Raw genomic sequence first — 16,321 nt, 5'->3', positions numbered from 1 at the left:
CCTCTGCCACATAACCTAGTGAGCCCACCCGTTTGGGTTTTATCGTCTGAAATAGAGAATAAAGACCTTCACCAAGTGACCGGTGGGACCTGGTCAGGCACATTTAACAGCCCTTATGTCTGGGCCCTGGAGGTGTTTGGGTGTGGGTGGATGGGTGGATAGGCTGGAGCATACCCCCTAGTGTAATAACACCTTCTCTCCATTTTGCCTGACCACTATCTCTCCTGGCTCCACCCAGGACTGATGTCTGTTGGGTGAGGGTTGCAGTGCCCTGGCAAGGCTGTGTTTATATTTGTCTTGGGATGACTGGGGCTTGATGTAGGTGACAACTCAGGCCTAGAGTGATGCCTGAGAATAGCTGAGACCTGGAGTGCCAGTTAAAGGCTGTCACTTCATGTCTCAGGTAGTTGAGTTTCTTGTTAGCTGCCCCTTCCTCCCTGTGGCCAGGCTGCCATTTTCCTGGTTTACCTGGTCTACTAGAGGAGGGAGGTTCTGAAGTTCAAATTAGGCTGTGTGTATCCAGCTCTCAGGCCTTTTCTTAATATGAAACACTACCACCACCATCTCCCTGCCCTGCCCTGGACTCCCATCTCAGGGGCTTTTTTTTCAGCTCACTTCCAATCAGGGCTTCCCTGATACCTCAGTTGGTAAAGAATCCACCTGCAATACAGGAGACCCTGGTTGGATTTGGGTCGGGAAGATCCCCTGGAAAAGGAGTGGGCTACTCATTCCAGTATTCTTGGGCTTTCTTTGTGGCTCAGCTGGTAAAGAATCCACCTGCAGTGCTGGAGACCTGGGTTGGGAACATCCCATGGAGAACAGAAAGGGTACCCACTCCAGTATTCTGGCCTGGAGAATTCCATGGACTGTATTCCTGGAGAATTCCATGGAGAGTCCCATGGGGCCACAAAGAGACTGGACTGAGTCACTTTCACTTTCTTTTTCCAACCAGTTCACATAGGACCTGCTAGTGAATCTGCTGTAGGCTGGGTTCCAGCGACTTGAGCTTTCCAGTGTCAGAACCTGCGTTCAGATCCCACTCTTGTCACAGCCTTGTGGCCTCTGATGACGAATATCACTTCCCAGATTGTGTGGGAATGGAATGTGAGGAAGTGAAGTCGGGTGTTGACAGTTGTATAGAAACAAAACCTTGCTGTATATAGAACCTTATATTCAAGATCAAAAACTTTAAGAAGGCAAGCGCTGGACAGGAATAAACGGGGTGGGGTGGGTAGAGGGTGTCAGACCTGAGAAGCCCTCCAGTATTCGCTTCCCATTGTTCCCCGGGGTTTCTTCCAGGTTGGCTGTTCACCACAGGCTACGTTCCGAGGCCTCCCGGCCTGCAGGGGGCGCCAGGCGCATCGGAGCAACCTGATCCCGGGCGGGGCCAGAGCTGCGCAGTCATGATCACAGCGGAGGCCGCATCAGAGTCCACTGTCTCTGCGGTGCCGGGTGATACGGCCGCCACTGGAGTCCCAGAGCGCGAGGAGCTGGTGTGGCCCTGGGTGAGCTCGAGCCCGAGCGGGAACATGAGTGGGGCGGGCGGTGCAGGCCCGGGGGCACCAGCTTCATGCCCTAGCCATGCTCCCCGCTCCGTAGAAAGATGCCCCGATCCGGGAGCTGGTGCAGCGCATCCACCAGCTGCAAGCTGAGCGCGCGCAGGCCTTCCGCCGGCTGGAGGAGTGAGTGTGGGCGTATGGGAGGGGAGGGGTCCCAATGTTCGGCCCTCAGCCCACTCTGGGGATGGGCGAGCCTTGAGGGAGGAACTGGGTCCCCGTGCGCCTCAGTGTCGGAGGTGGAGCGGGGTTTGCGAGGAGACCAGATCGCTCCCTTCCTTATGCGCTGGGGTGCGCTCGTCTCGGGTTACCCTCCACACTCTGGGATCGAGGGACACTTCTTGGGCGGCTTTCAGGCGGTCGATGCGGGTGCAGGGCCTGAGAGCCGGGGCCGTAGCCTCAGGACCCTCACCTGCCGCAGAGGCCACCGCCAGTACCTGAGCAGCGGCCCGCCCTACGACTTCCCGCGCTACCGGAGCACGGTCCACGAGGTGACCCAGGTCTTCGCCGCCGCCTCGAGAGAGGTGCTGGCGGTGGAGGCCGAGCTAGCCGGACCCCGAGCGCAGCCGCTGCTCGCGAGCCACGTGCGCAGCCTGCAGCAGCTGGAGGAGACGCGCCTGACCACAGTGAGGCCCCGCCCCCCGGCCGTTTCCCCCGCGCCCACTCTACGGCTTGTGTCTCCCGGGGCTTGGCCCACGGTGCACCCCTTGGGCGAGGGGCCACATTCCGTCCCTGCAAACCCCGCCCCTGGCGCCCCAGCAGTCCCCTCTACATGTCCCAGCTAAGTCGTCCATTAAGATTTCACTTGAGAGTCTCAGGCTTAGCCCCCTCCTTTCTGCCCCCACTTTTATCCAGGACACGCCCGCTCCATCCCAGACCCCACCTCTACAGCGCTCCTCCCCTCTCTGGCTTGTCCCAGTGCCCCAGATCTGTTACTCAGCCCTCAGATTGGGTGCAGTGAAACTCCAGGTCAAGTCCCCTTCTTAGTAACCCTAGATCCCAGCCTAAGTTGTGGGCCTGTGACCCGGCCTACTCTGCCTTCACAGCCAATCCTGATCGAGATACAAGGCCACGTGAAGCCACGCCCACACCACACGCGCCGCTGGGATTCCCGGGCCACCCTCTTTTAGAGACCCAACCCAAGTCTAGGTTTTTGGCCTACTTCCAAATTGGGATTATAACGCCCTGGCTGGTCTCTGAGACTAAGATTCCGCCTACTTATACCTCCAACTGCACCACTCCTGTCCCCCAATCCCTGGCCGAGATTTTACCCCATTCCCCTTCCCCGCCTACATGAGGCCACACCCACACTGCGCTGACTCTAGGGCCCGCCCACTCGGCCCCCCTGGTCAGGAGCCCCTCTAAACCTAATCCTAGATTCCTCCAGCGTTAAAAGTACCGCTGCCCTTGAGACTCCTGCCTGCTTTGCCCTCCTCCCCCTTGTGCTGCCTTTCTGGGGGCTTCAGTGTTTCCCCCACCCTCCTATGTGGGAGGTCAGGGCACGGCCTCTGCCAACCGTGACGTCCTCCTCGCTGCCCATTCCCCCAACCAGGTGGCCCTGCTGCAGCTGATGGGGACACCAGAGCTGACTGGGCAGGAGGACAGCCTGCAGATACACCAGCTGAAGATGAAGTGAGTGCTGCCTCCCAGTGGGCTGACCGTGCTAGATTCGCGTAGGCATCCTTGGGCACCCAGCCCCAAACAGGCATGCCCCAGGGCTGGCAAGGTCAGACCCCAACCCTCTGGACCTGCACACAAGCCTTTGGCTGTGCATACCAGAACCTTCACCTGGTGACCTTAGATGCACTACCCACCTTCCCCCGGTGCATATGCCCTGCCGTTTCACACCAGACTCGCTGTGTATTTTCAGGACACAGCTGCATACCTCACACCCGTCGATCCTGCTCACATGGCTCGACTCGGAGCTTGGACATGGTTGCCCAGGCCCTACCAGGCACACACCTGCACATTCCCGCCTTTCGCCTCTCAGACACACACATGTGCACACCCACTAGACATCTGCCACAGTCGCCCTGCACACCTTCCTGATGGCCCACACTCACCAAGATGACCTTTCCTCCTGCCACTCTGACCCACAGGACCACCCCTTCTCCCAGGCACCTAAATGATCCTCCCACTGCTAGTGCTGCTTGGAGGTTTGGCGGGAGGCAGGAGGGCCTGGGGCTTGCCACAGCCCCCTTGGAGCTGCACTGCGGCGGCTAATTCACCCCATCTGGGTTTTATTTATAGTTCCCATCCACTCTTGTAGGGTAATTAAAACCATGGAAGCAATCAGTGAGGTTCTCCAGGACCTCAGGTTTGATGCGGAATCTGCCGAGTGATGGTGGCTCCGCAGGGACAAGAGAGATGGAAAATGGGGCATATGGTGCCCTGCCCTGACCACCCAGCTGGCTGGGGTCACACCCCAACGGACCACTGACCCTCCTTGAGTTCACTTCACCTCTCATAATAAAGAACCTAAAGAATCTTCTGTCTGCATCTGCTCCACTATCTCTTGTGTGCTGGGGTGCTGGGGTGGGGTCCCACAAAGTCAGGGATGCTGGGTGCAAGAATCCCTCCCACCATAACTCTAGAAACTCTGGTGTTTTGAAGCCCACTCTCCAAGGAGTTTAGAACCAGATATTTCAGATCATGGAGAGAGCTGGAAATTCTGGGAGGTGAAGATTCCCATCCCAAAGGGTCATCAGGATTCCACGTGGCTTCCCTAAGCCCCACAGCCCCCCACCCTAGGCCACTCTAGCCCCGAACTCACCTTCACAATCAGGGCACCTAAATAGTTATGTTTATTTAAAAAGATTCCTTGGAGGGGGTTCTGGGTAGGGGGAGTAATAACCCTTCTTCACACTCAGCTCTTGCAAGCATTCTGGGAAGCAAAGCCCCCCTTCACACACACACACCCCCCACTGGGGTGCACCTCACATGGAGGCCAGAGCTGTTGTGGCCCTCAGAGCTCGGAGTACTCGCCCCCGCTGCTGCTGACAGGGCTAGCGCACCCTGAGGGGAGGGTACAGAGATGGCCCCCAGTCTGGGGTGGCCCCTGGATCTCCATGCAGCAGGGAGGGCAGCCCCAGCCTCTAGAGCTTATCTGGCAGGACCTGCAGGCAGAGGGAAAGCCAGGCTTAGCAAGAAGCCTGGGAGGGGCCAGGACCACAGAGCAAATGAGGCCCAGGTCCTGGGCCCACCACTTTCAGCCAGCTGCCCTCGGTAGGCTGCTGCCCCTCTCTGGGCCCTGGTTTTCCTATCTGAGGAGTAATATCTATCCATCCCATGGGTTGTCCTGCAGAGAACACACGTGGCACAGGGCCAGTATGCAGTAGGTGCTCATACATGCTCCGCAGGTGGCTATCTGCATTCATTCCTGAGAATGATATTCCCTCTGGACACTTTGAAGGGTTCCGGGTGTTCTTACTTGGCTAAAGGCCACAGGGTCAGGCACACAGTAGGTGTTAGGTAAATGCTGATAAATAAATGCTGGAGGAAAGACTTGTACCTCAGCAACTCTAAGGCTGAGGATGGAGGGCCCACGGCCTGTGGTCACCAGGAGGGCTCTTGACTCCTGGCCTGCCCACCCACCTGGGGTCCCCCTTACCTCTCGCCGCGCCCCGTCTGCCCGAGGACAGGATCCCCTCGTCCTGTGCTTGGAAGGAAGGAGGCAGTGTCTGAGGGCTGTGGGCCTACCTCCCATCCCCTTTACCCCCACCCGGCCCCACCCCTCCACCCCTCTCCCAGGGGTCCCATTTTCCTACCTGGTTGCGGGTCTTATGTGACTTTTGCATCCAGGCTCGCCACTGGTCATAGAGGCGGAAGCTGAGGTTCGAGCAGTAAGCGTGCTTCTTGAGCCAGCCCAGAAACTGCTTGAGCTCGCGCCGCACCGGCCCCGAGCTCGGCTCGCCGCCCCGCGGCTCGCAAGCCCCGCCGCCCGGGCCCGGGCGCTCTAATGGGGGCGGAGCGGCAGCGTCAGGGCGCGGCCAGCAGAGGGCGCGCGCGGGCAGGAGAGGGAGGTTCCCTCGCGCGGCAGGACCGCGTTCTCCTCGGGGACCCCGCCCCCCGCGCCGGTCCCTGTTTCAGCGCGACCCGGTCCGCCCCACGGCCCGGCCCAGCACTGCAGCCCAGCTGCGCCCCCGAGGAGACAGGGGGCAGGGGGAGGAAGGGGTTCCTCCTCCACATCTCCAGGCACCCTGAGCCAGGTGTGTGTGAAAGCGGGGGAGTGAGGAGCAGGGCCAGGGCCAGAGGGATAAGCCGGAGCAGGAGGCAGGGGAAAGGAGAGAGAGACGCTGATGAGAAAGCTGGAGAGACCAAGGCAGACGTTAAGAGATGGAGGCAAAGAGAGACAGATACAGGGGGAGCGAAAGCCACGGGGGGCAGCCAAGGAGGTGCAGAGGGTGGAGAGATGGAGAGGGAGCCAGAACAGGAAGGGACAGAGACACTGGGGATGTAGGGACGCAGAAACCAAAAAAGGCAGAAAGACAGACACAGGGAAAGAGAGTGAGCGACAGATGAAAGGAGGTAGACAATTCGAAGTGACTCTGAGGGGAGGGACAGTCCCCAGGACAGGCCTGAGAGTACAGCCGGATGGATGGGGAGTGGGCCAGGAGGGCCAGGTGGGAGGCCGGCCTGTCCATCCAGCCGCCAGCCGCAGCCAGCCCTGAGCAGCCTGAGCGGGCCGGCGGATAAGGACATCGGCCTCACGTCATAAATAATGCCGGGGACCCGCTGACAGGCCCTGGCACAGCCCCGGCCCCCACTGCCCCTGGCGGCCTCCCCTGGCCTCCCCCAGCCTCCCCAGCGGACGCAGCCGCTTGCTGGCTCCCGTGCAAGAATCGCAGGTGCTGGGCACGAGCAGGGGCCAAGGCTCAAGCCCCTCCTGGCTGTGCTAGTTCCCGCCCACCCCTGAACCTGGAGGGGCCCCGGATGGGGGCTGGGGAACTAGTTGGAGCCTTGCTCTGCCACTCCCTGACTCTGGGACCCTCTCTGGGCCTTGGTTTCCCCATCATTCCAAGAGCGTGAGCCTGGACTTCGAGGGAACTGCGTTCAGATCCTTGTGTAACTTTGGGGGGCTGGGTGCACCTCTTGGGGGCTTGGGGTCCTCGTCTGAGAAAAGGGGGCCTCCCTTGGGTGAAACCATGGCAGGAGCAGGCGATAAGGAGCCTCAGTAACTATTACTTGCAAACACTTGGGTGGCACCCACCATGAGGGCACTTTCCGTGGGTTCTCTCTCATCTAGCCCTCATAATAGCCTGAGGCAGGCATGACTGTGATCCCCACTTTCCAGATGGGAAAGCTGAGGCCAGAAGTACCAAGCAAAATTTCATACCATTTCACAGAGGAGAGAAGATGGCAAAGGGAATCAGACCCAGGCGTCTGATCATCTCATCCCCCTACCTTGATCTGAAGGGGAAACCAAAGCCTGTTGTAGGGAGAGTTGGCAGCCCACGGTCTTAGAGAAGCAAGGGTCTCAAGTTCACTTGCCCCTAGGGGCTAGGGAAGGGGTCCATGTGGATGCAAGGGGCCAAGTGGGGATGACGCAACCAAAAGAGCAAGGGCCATGACTTGAGGGCAGCCTCTGCCGAGGAGGGCTGTGGAGTAACTCTGTCCTCTTACAGACAACTTTTTCTAGGGAATCTAGACTATTGTGACTGTTTTTAAAAGTCTGCAAGTTGGTTCAAACTTCCCCCCGCCCCCAAATGACAGGCTAAGAAAATAGATTCAAGGGCCACAATTGCCCCCCTCCCCCCAACCACAGGACCAAGAGTTTGAGACCTGGACTCTCCCGAAGGAAATAAGGAAACAGAGGCTCCAGCCGTTTTGGAGCTGGTCCCAGGCTCACCCAGCCCCGCTGGGGTGCTCACCACTTCGGGGGGTGGAGGCAGCAGTGGGGTGGCTCCATTCGCTCCAGATCCCGGCCTTCTTGGAGCCGTAGATGCCGAAGGGGTTGCAGCGCACTTGCACGAAGTAGACGGTGCCCGGCTTCAGGCCTGCCAGGCGGCAGGAGGTCTGGTTGCTCACATCGTCCACCACCTGGGCGGCCAGCGCAGGGTCAGAGGCGGGGGCAGCGCGGCAGGGGATGGGAGGAGGGAGGAGCCGGCCGGGGAGGGGCGGGGCAGGCACCTTCCAGTCCACGCTGTCCTCCACTCGGTAGCGGATCTGGTACTTGGCTTGGAAGAGGAAGTCCTTGAGAGCAGGCGGTGAAACCCAGCGCACGCTCAGCTGGTCCTCCAGGCCCCCGACGCGGCTCACGTGCACGTCCGGCGGGGGGTCGGTGGTCACTAGGGGGCAGGGCAGGCCTTCGTCACCGGGATCTCTTTGGACCTGGCTGGCACCCTCTGGGTCCAAGTACCAGAGCACGCGGCTTAGATGGCACCTGCTTCTATTCTCCCTCCCCCGACTTGGGACGGGTGGATTATATTAGATAATATTCGGGTAACACTCAGCACCCAGAAGCGCTCAATTAATGTTAGCTGTTATCACCACAATTATCTGTGACAGGAGAAACATAATCCTATCTTCAGGGAACTATGTAAAAAGCAGACCCTGCCTGGATGATGATATTATTATTATTATGCCCAGGAGTGCAGGGGGCCCTTAGGCTGCCAGAGCCCTGGGAAGCTCCCCTTGACACACCCCTCCACTGCCTACCTCCTGCTCCTTCCGACTTCAGCAAGGTGCAAGGGACAACTGGGACATGCCCACAGCCCCTTCAGGATTTGAGGAAATAAAGTGGGAAGCAAGAGGAGGGACTTGCTGCAAGCCTTCCAGGGATCCTTCAGGGAGTCCTTTGGGCCGCAGGAGGGCTGGCCTCTTCCCCTGAGGCCTTGGTGAGGGGCTGAAAGAGTTAAGGCACAGGCCTGCTCGGGGCTGAGAAACACCCTAATTAGATTAGGCCCAATTCTGCTCGCGGATCATCCACTTCCTGCCTCCTGCCTGCACCCCCTCTCAGCTCCAGGCTGCGGCTTCCTGGGGCGCCTCCCGACCTGGGCGCCCCCTCCCAGCTCCCCTGGGCCCTCTCCCCGCACACCTGGGCTGCTGATGGGGGAGGCAGCCAGGCCAGGTGTTCTCCGCAGAGTAGGGGTATCCTGGTTGCTGCAGGGGGCTGGGGACCAGTGGGTGGATGCCTCGCTCCTCCCATCCCCAACCAGCCTGGTCCCTGAGACCTCAGCTGAGCTGCAGCCGTGGCTGGGCCTTTGCAGGCGGGGGGAGGGGGGGGGAGGCCTGGAGGTGAGGGTTGCAGGTGGGCCACGCTGGCCTCTGTAGGGGGCGGGGCTCACCCACATCCAGAATGTCCAGCGTCAGCACGTCAGAGCGGGCTGAGCCCAGCCTGTTCGTGGCCTCCACCCAGATCTCATAGGGCGTGAAGAGAGCCAGGTCCTTGGGGATGTGGCAGGAATGAGGTCCCACCGTGTGGTACTCCTCACACGTGTTGTCCTGCCCGTACCACCTGCAGGGACAGGCGGGGAGGAGGACACGTGAGGGGCCCCCAGGCCTCCCCAGCCCAGCCCAGAAGTGCAGACAGGACCCCAGAGCTCAGAGAGGGTGGCCCAGGCCACAGAGCTGGGCTGGGACATGTCACCCAAGGGCCACCACCAACCTCAGCTTGTACTTGAGGGAGTAGTTGGTGTGGAGGAAGGTTTCCCCGTGGGCCCCCGGCGTCCAGCGGCATGTCAGGTCTTTCATGTTCCTGGACCAGCAGCTGATGTTGAAGGGTTTCTCTGGGGGTACTGGGGGAGCGGGTATGGGGGCTGAGGTCTGGGCTGGCCACGGACAGGTGGAAGGGGGACTTGTTGGCTGCCAACGCGGGCCCCCCACCCTTGGAGCAGAAGGAGGATGGACAGAGTGGACGTGGGCAGTGCCACCTGCATAGCTCTCTTGAGAATGGTGTATGGGCGCCTCCAGGATCTCATGCCCACCCGGGGGGCCCATGCCCCTCAACTTGTGCCAGTATACCCACTGTTCAGGCCAAGACTAGAGGGCCCATGATTCACACCCCTCTCCAGAGGGAGATGCTACCCCCAAGATCTGCCCCTGGGTGTCCACTTACGGCCAACATAGAGGCAGGAGCCGGCCAGGATGCTGCCATCGCGGGCGTGGCACACAAGGTTGTCCCCTGACTGCTGCCTGGATCCATTGAGGTTGGCCAGGGCGAGGGCCATAGTAGAGGCGTTGAGCATTCGGGAGAGCTCAGGGGGCAGGCGGCGTCCGTTGAGGGTCCAGTAGAGGCCCTCGGCGGTGGCCCCTGGGGTGTCCCCATGCACCGAGCACGTGGCCTGCAGGGAGGAGCCGATGAGGAGCGTGGGGTCCTGGGGACTGATCACAGCCGTGTCTGGGGTCAGAGAGGAACACCTGTCAGGGCTGGGATGGAGCTGCCCTGGGCCTTCCACCAGCCTAGGACCTCCAAGGCTCATGGCAGTCCTGCAAAGGAGCTGTTTATGATTGCCGCCCATTTTACAGAGAAGGAAACTGAGGCTCAGTCAGGTCAAATGACCAACCTAAGGTTGGTGGCAAAGCTGAGATTCAGCCCCAGGACTGTCTGATTCCACAATTCAGTCCTTCCAAGCCAGTTCCTTATTGACTTGCTCAGGGCTTTTTCTGATCGGTGACAAACCTCATTCAGATCCAAGGAACTCCTACTTTGCACACACTTCTGACAACCACTGCACTCTGCTTTTTCTTTTTTTTCTTTTAAACTTCATTTTATTTTTTGGCAATTAGAAATAACAGATTTGTGTGTTCCTTCTTTGATATCCCTCAGAACCTCACACATAGTAGATGTCTCTAGGGGGAGGAAAGCACTTCCAAAAAGAGGTGCCCTACTAGAATCCTGCTGATTTTATGGATGGAAAAAAACAAGGCTCTGAGAGATCAAGGCCCTTGCCTATGGTCACCAAATAGAAGACAGGCACACTAAACCTGTATCCATGTCTCTAAAGTTCTGCTCTGCACCGCCACCAGAACTGAAGGTGGCTGTGGCAAGCTCTATGCTCCCAACCCTCATCCCAAAGATCTGGCCATTGTCATCATCCTCCCCCTCAACTCAGTTTTTCTAATCTGCAAAATGGGAACAAGAAAGCTCACAGTCCTCAGGGCCATTGGAAAGATCAGATGGGAAGTGAGTGACTTCCTAAACTGGGTTGTGTGTGAACTGGGTTCTGAGCACAGGAACCTCGGGGAGGCCATGGTTGATGCCTTTCTTCCCGACTGCCACTGGGGCAGCCCATGGCTTCTCCTTCTGAAGATTAGAATCTAAAAGGAAACTGTCTTTATCCAGGAGGAAATCAAGGCACAGAACAGGGAGTAGGGTGCCCAGTTCAAGTCCTAGATGTCGTTCTAAGCCTCAGTCTCCCCATCTGGGAAATGGGCATCATGGTATTCACCACATGGGGTTGTTTGAGAAGAGTGAAAATTTTAAGGACAACTCTGTGGGACTTTTAAGCCAGGCTGACCTGGTTTCGAATGCCCTCAGCTCACTCTGGAAGTTGACCCAGTTTCTTTACGTCTCTGAGTCTTTGAGAAGCTCTCTCTCCAACAAGAGTGGTTGTAAGGATTCATTTGTTCACTCACTAATTCAAGGAGCACCTACAATGCGTCAGGATCTGAGGGCACAATGGTCACCAAGACACTCAACATTCATGCTCTTGTGGGACTTGAGTCCAAGGAACGTGAAGTCGCTCAGTTGTGTCCGACTCTTTGCGACCCCGTGGACTGTAGCCCACCAGGTTCCTCCCTCCATGGGATTCTTCAGGCAAGAGTACTGGAGTGGGTTGCCATTTCCTTCTCCAGGGGATCTTCCCGATCCAGGGATCAAACCCGGGTCTCCCACAGTCCAGGCAGACGCTTTAACCTCTGAGCCACCAGGGAAGCCCAGGGAGCAGCAGGAAAAAGCACAAGTATCTAAAAGAACAAACAAGGGAGAAAATAAAGCACGAATCAATGGTGGCAGCTAATTGACCCAAGAGGCCTGTCTGGGGAGGTGGCATTTGACCTGACATGTGAATAAAATGAAAGTGTTAGTCGCTCAGTCATGTCTGACTCTTTGTGACCCCATGGACTGCAGCCCACCAGGCTCCTCTGTCCATGGGATTCTCCAGGAAAGAACATTGGAGTGGGCTGCCATCCCCTTCTCCAGGGGATCTTCCTGACCCAGGGATCAAACCCGGGTCTCCTGCATTGCAGGCAGATTCTTTACTGTCTGAGCCACCAGGGAAGTGCATGAAATGAAAGAAGTAGCCATGACAATATATAGAAGAGGGTGTTCAGACAGTGGAGCAGCAAGTGCAAAGATCCCAGGGTACAGGTGGTAGGAAATGAGGTCAGCAGGGGCCAGACCTTCAGAGAGGAGTTCTTCCAGAGTTGAGCAGGGGAGGGATTTGTGTTTTAAAAGGATCACCAGGCAGCTGTAACAGGGGACTTCAGAGGGGACAGAGGGGCGGGGGGCAGACCAGCTTCCCTGGCAGCCAAGGACAGGGCAATCCCAGTCCCCCTGTAGGCCTCCTACATTCCAGCGGCTGCCCTGTGCTGGCCCCCAGCAGCTGCCCTGTGCTGGCTCCCCACTGCCCCACATGGGTGAGATGGGGTGGACGCAGTTCCGAGGCCGGCCCTGATGACTTTCCCGGGCAAACTTGGCTTGGAGGGCCATGTCTTGCTAGAGCCTGGGATCGCAGTTGCATTTGGGGCTTGGCCCAGGGCTCGCTGGAGGTCTCAGCGTCCGTGCGAAGGAGCCGGCTGAGCGGGCCAGAGCTGAGGAGGCGGGGGTGGCTGGGGGCGGGGGGCCAGGGGGCCGCCCCGGAGGTCCCAGGCAGCCAGCCGCCCGCTAATTCGGAATTCCTTAGGCATGAACTCGGGCGTGCCAGCGTCTCTGCCCCGGCCCACCCACCGCTTCCTGCCTGGGCCCCCCCCAGCAGGGTGGGAGGCACGGCCAGGCCTGCCCAGACCCCAGGCCCATCCTCAACCCTCAGGGGTGGGTCCCGCCCCTCCCGTCCCCCACCCACCACCACAGCCAGGGCAGGAAGGGGGCGCTCTGGGGGGTCCTGGCTGGAGGCGGGGGCAATGCCCCTCGGCCCCACCCGCCTGGCCTGGGCTGGTGTGGCCTGCCTGCCAGCAGCTGCAGCTGCCCTCCCGGGGCTGGGCGGGGGACGGGGCGAGAGGGCAAGGCCAGGCGGGCTTGGACAGGCCGGTCCCCCAACCCAAGCTCCAGCAGGAAAGGTCACAGGGAGGCCTTCTCCTGAGGATGTGGGTGCCCATCTCAGCTGGAGCACCTGGGCAATTGGCTTGCTTTCTCCTGTTCTGTTTCCTCCTCCGTAAAATGGGAGGAAAATCCATTCTACCTGCTGGGGAGATGAATGCGATGAGCTCATGATGTCGAGAGGGCCCAACACACTGAAGTGCAGAGGAGCTGTTGGGATCAGGGCCCCTCCCGGCTCTGGGGTCCTGGCTGGCTGGTGCACTCTCTCCAGTCCTCCACGAACAAAGCGCCAAGGCATTCAGCAGAACTGGGATGCATACATTCCAGCCCCGGCAAAGCAGCTGGGGACAGTCCACTGAGGTTGGGGGGGTGGTGCCTGGCCTAGTTTGGGGGCTTCCTAGAAGGCTCCCCAAGCAGATCCCTGGGCTAGGCTTTTGGACAGCACCCCCCACCCCACCCCACCCCCACCCCCATCCCATGCTCCCTGCCTCCCCGCCCTTTCCCGCAGAGCTGGGGCCTTTAAAAGTTTTTTCCTCTCCCCCTTCCCAATCTGGAGCCACTGCCGTTATTAAAAAGGAACACCATGTGTTTTAAAAGCGAAAAGTGTGAGATTCTCTGCAAGCAAGGCAGGAGGGTGGCCTCCATCCTGGGGTCCCCATCTCCTGTCCTGCTGGTACCTGCAGACACTTTACGACCTGCTCGCCTGCTGGTCAGGTGCTAAGACACACCGTAAGTAGAAACATATTGCTGAGGTGTGAGAATCTTTTATTTAATTTCTTCCCCCTTAAAGGAAAAAACACACGCACAACAATCCCACCACCACCTTTGCTTGTTGCTCTGCTGGATGGAAAACAAAGCCTGCCACTAAAGGTGGCATTCACGAGTGCTGCCCACTGCCTGGCAGAGCTGTCAGGAATCCGAGGAGGGCCTTGGGGCAGCCCCTCACCTGTCCAGGAGCCTTGGGCATGCTAGGCTTTCAGCAAGTGCCCCCAGGGCACGGGACCCTGAGCCTTCTGGAGGAGCACCGCAGGGAGCCTGCCAACAGCTCTGTGCAGTGTAGGTCCACCAGGGGAGAGGGACGTGCTCCTCCTGGTCGACTTGCGAGCCTGCATGGGGCCCTCGGGGTGACCGTGAACATCCAGGGCAGGCTGTGCCTTCGTGTGTGCCCTGTGTCGCCTCCCCCTTGGAAAGAGTGTGTGACCATGAATGTGTGTGTGTCAGGGATGGAATGTGTGTGTGCGCGCCCCGATGGTGTGAGAATGTGCATCTGGGATGCAGTGTGCACGCATCCGAGGGCGAGGGTGATGGGCCACAAGCCAGTGTGAGTCTTTGTGTGTCTCTGGGTGTGTCCCAGAGTGGGTCGGGATGTGGAGACGGTGTCCTGGCCAGGGTGTGCATCGGGTGGGGGACCGGAGAGTGCCGGAGGCCAGGAGCTCCCAACAGGGTGGGGGTCTCTCGGCCTGCAGGGGTTGGGGGCTCCCGGTGACTGCCCCCCACACACACACCCAGGCTGGGCCCACGGTGCCCGGACTCGCTGGCTCCCGCTCCCTCTCCCTCTCACCCACTCTCTCACAAAGATTTCTCTCGCTGGAGTCTCCTAGTCCGGCGCAGCGTGGCCGGGAACTGTTCTAAACGCCGCCGGTGGCGGGGACTCCGTAGAGCCCCGCGCGCGGGGTCCCGCCGGGGGAGGGCCGCGGCGCCGGCCCGCGGAGAGGCGCGTCCCCGGGGACCCCGGGCCGCGCGCCAGGCGGCCAGAGCGGCCCCCTCCCGCCCCGCCTTCCTCACGGGGCTCATCCCTCCACCCGGGGGGGCCCCGCTCAGGGCCGGCACCCAGCGCGCCTACTGCGTGCGCCCCCGCCCGGGTGCGGTGACCCGCAGTCTCCGCGACTCCAAGTCAGCAGACGCTGTCGCGTGCGCCCCCCGCGTCCGGCCGTGCAGAGGGTCCCAGGCCGCGGCTCCTCGACCCCCTGGGGCCGAGTCGGGCGTCCTCCACAGGGCAGCCCAGGTAAGAAGGCCTCGGTAGCGGAAGCCGGACCCTCGGGCCAGGGAACTTCGGCGCCGTGCGCCCCACAGGTGAGGGCGCCCCGAGGGCCGCTCCGGGGGCGCCTTCCTTTGTTCCCGGGCCATCCAGGTGGCGCCCGCGCCCCCTCCCCCCCGCGGTTGCCCCCGGGGCGCACGCTCTCGGCCCAGGCGGGAAGGAGGGAGCACGGCGCCGTGTACTCACCGGCTCCTGATCCCGCTCGCGGCGCCCCGAGGACGCAGAGCAGCAGCAGGGGCAGCGGCGGCGGCGGCCGCCGCGCGGATTGGGCGGCGGGGCCCGGGCGGCCGGCGGGCATGGGGCCGGCGCTGCCGGGGGCGCGCGGCGGGAGGCGGCGAGGGGCGCGGGGCGCAGGCCGGGCGCAGGAGGGCGCGGGCCAAGCAGCCCGCACGTCGCTGGGCGCGGGCGCGGAGGCCAGAGCAAGTCTGAGCAGCCGAATTGACAAGGCGCTAATACGCCGCTGGCCCCGCCCGGCCCCGCCCCCGGCCCGGCCCCGGGGGGGCGGCGGGCCCCGCACCGGCCTCCCCGCCGCCCGCCCGCCCGCCCGCCGGAGGGCACCGCGAGCCCCACCCGTCCGGCCTCCGCCCCGCCGCGCACCGCACGCGCCGTTTTTCCCGCGGCCCCAAACCCCCCAACTCTACCCTTACCGACCTGGGACCTCCCTTTCCGACCCTGCCAGCTCCAGGCTCCCTACCCCCAGTCTGGGACCTGGCGGCCCCCAATCGCGTTTCCATACCCCCCGCCCACTTCCTCGCACCCAGCCCTCAGCCGTGTGTCCCTTCAGCGTCGCCTGCAACCCCTAGCCCTGGTCCGCTCCTCCCCCCCCATCCTCCGTCTCGGCCCCCACCCCAGCTCTGGCCCCGCCCCCCCCCCCCCCCCCCCCCACTGAGCGGTCCCTGAGCCCCGCCTGCTCGCATCTCCAGCCCCTTTCCTCCCCGAGGGCCTAAGAGTCGCCCTCCGTCCCGCCCCACGCCCTCGGCGCGCGGGTCCCACAGGTTTTGGCCCAGCGCTCCCCCTCCCATTTCATCCCGCCTCTTCTGGTGCTCCGCGCGCGCAGCCTCGGCCCCAGGCTTTGCTGGAGGGAAGACGGAGCAAAAACTGCAAGGCTTGGAGTCCCCGGACCTCGCCCAGGCTCAGCTGTCCCCCTCGGGCGGGTCCGAGCCGGGATTCTGTGGGGGCGCCCGGGGGCCTCAGAAGGGAGTTCTCGCGTGGGCAAGAGGGGGAGAAATGGGCCCCGTGGGAAAGGAGACGGGGGCCTGCGCGGGTCCCGTGTGCGGGCAGGAGGGATCCCCCAGGAGGAGAGCGGTAAGCAGGCCCTCCCCCGACTCGCTAACACCCCCCCCCCCACGGAAAAATCCGCTCAGCGGCCCGCGGGTGGGGTGCGCCACGCAGTGAGTAATCGCTGGGGCGGCCGCCGCCCGCCGACTCCAGGTAACGCCGGCTGCCCCGAGCGACGCATAGTTTGTCTTCCTTTATTTTGCGCAGGGATCCTTCTCCGTGTTATTATTTTTGGCCACTGCTTGGCTTTCG

At 61.2% G+C, this 16,321-nt stretch overlaps 2 protein-coding genes across 6 annotated transcripts; one reads left to right on the top strand and one right to left on the bottom strand.

Annotated features, from left to right (window-relative positions):
- Window positions 1-1,389: 1,389 nt before the first annotated feature.
- REX1BD (required for excision 1-B domain containing) lies at window positions 1,390-4,047 on the top strand. Of its 4 annotated transcripts, none has more exons than XM_086408329.1 (5): window positions 1,390-1,505; window positions 1,600-1,682; window positions 1,978-2,182; window positions 3,109-3,188; window positions 3,826-4,047. In XM_086408329.1, the coding sequence occupies exons 1-5, from the start codon at window positions 1,404-1,406 to the stop codon at window positions 3,896-3,898; spliced, it is 543 nt and encodes a 180-aa protein (XP_086264455.1). In that variant the 5' UTR covers window positions 1,390-1,403; the 3' UTR covers window positions 3,899-4,047. The 4 variants fall into 4 exon arrangements, with proteins under 4 accessions (XP_086264455.1, XP_086264457.1, XP_086264454.1 ...); XM_086408331.1 differs by having other exon boundaries at window positions 3,807-4,047; XM_086408328.1 differs by having other exon boundaries at window positions 3,427-4,047.
- A 295-nt stretch (window positions 4,048-4,342) lies between these two features.
- CRLF1 (cytokine receptor like factor 1) lies at window positions 4,343-15,234 on the bottom strand. 2 transcript variants are annotated; one of them, XM_086408326.1, is made up of 9 exons: window positions 14,978-15,234; window positions 9,613-9,894; window positions 9,163-9,292; window positions 8,843-9,012; window positions 7,686-7,843; window positions 7,427-7,595; window positions 5,324-5,511; window positions 5,167-5,214; window positions 4,343-4,672 (listed from the first exon to the last, which is right to left on the bottom strand). In XM_086408326.1, the coding sequence occupies exons 1-9, from the start codon at window positions 15,087-15,089 to the stop codon at window positions 4,652-4,654; spliced, it is 1,278 nt and encodes a 425-aa protein (XP_086264452.1). In that variant the 5' UTR covers window positions 15,090-15,234; the 3' UTR covers window positions 4,343-4,651. The 2 variants fall into 2 exon arrangements, with proteins under 2 accessions (XP_086264452.1, XP_086264451.1); XM_086408325.1 differs by having other exon boundaries at window positions 5,167-5,209; window positions 14,978-15,226.
- Window positions 15,235-16,321: the final 1,087 nt, after the last annotated feature.

The sequence above is a fragment of the Bos grunniens genome, chromosome 7, assembly GCF_055505025.1.
Source record: "Bos grunniens cultivar Pamir isolate PY7600 chromosome 7, Bosgru_T2T1.0, whole genome shotgun sequence".
NCBI classification, from domain to species: domain Eukaryota; kingdom Metazoa; phylum Chordata; class Mammalia; order Artiodactyla; family Bovidae; genus Bos; species Bos grunniens.
Note: the sequence above shows the minus strand (reverse complement) of the source record. Positions and strands in the feature narration are given on the sequence as shown.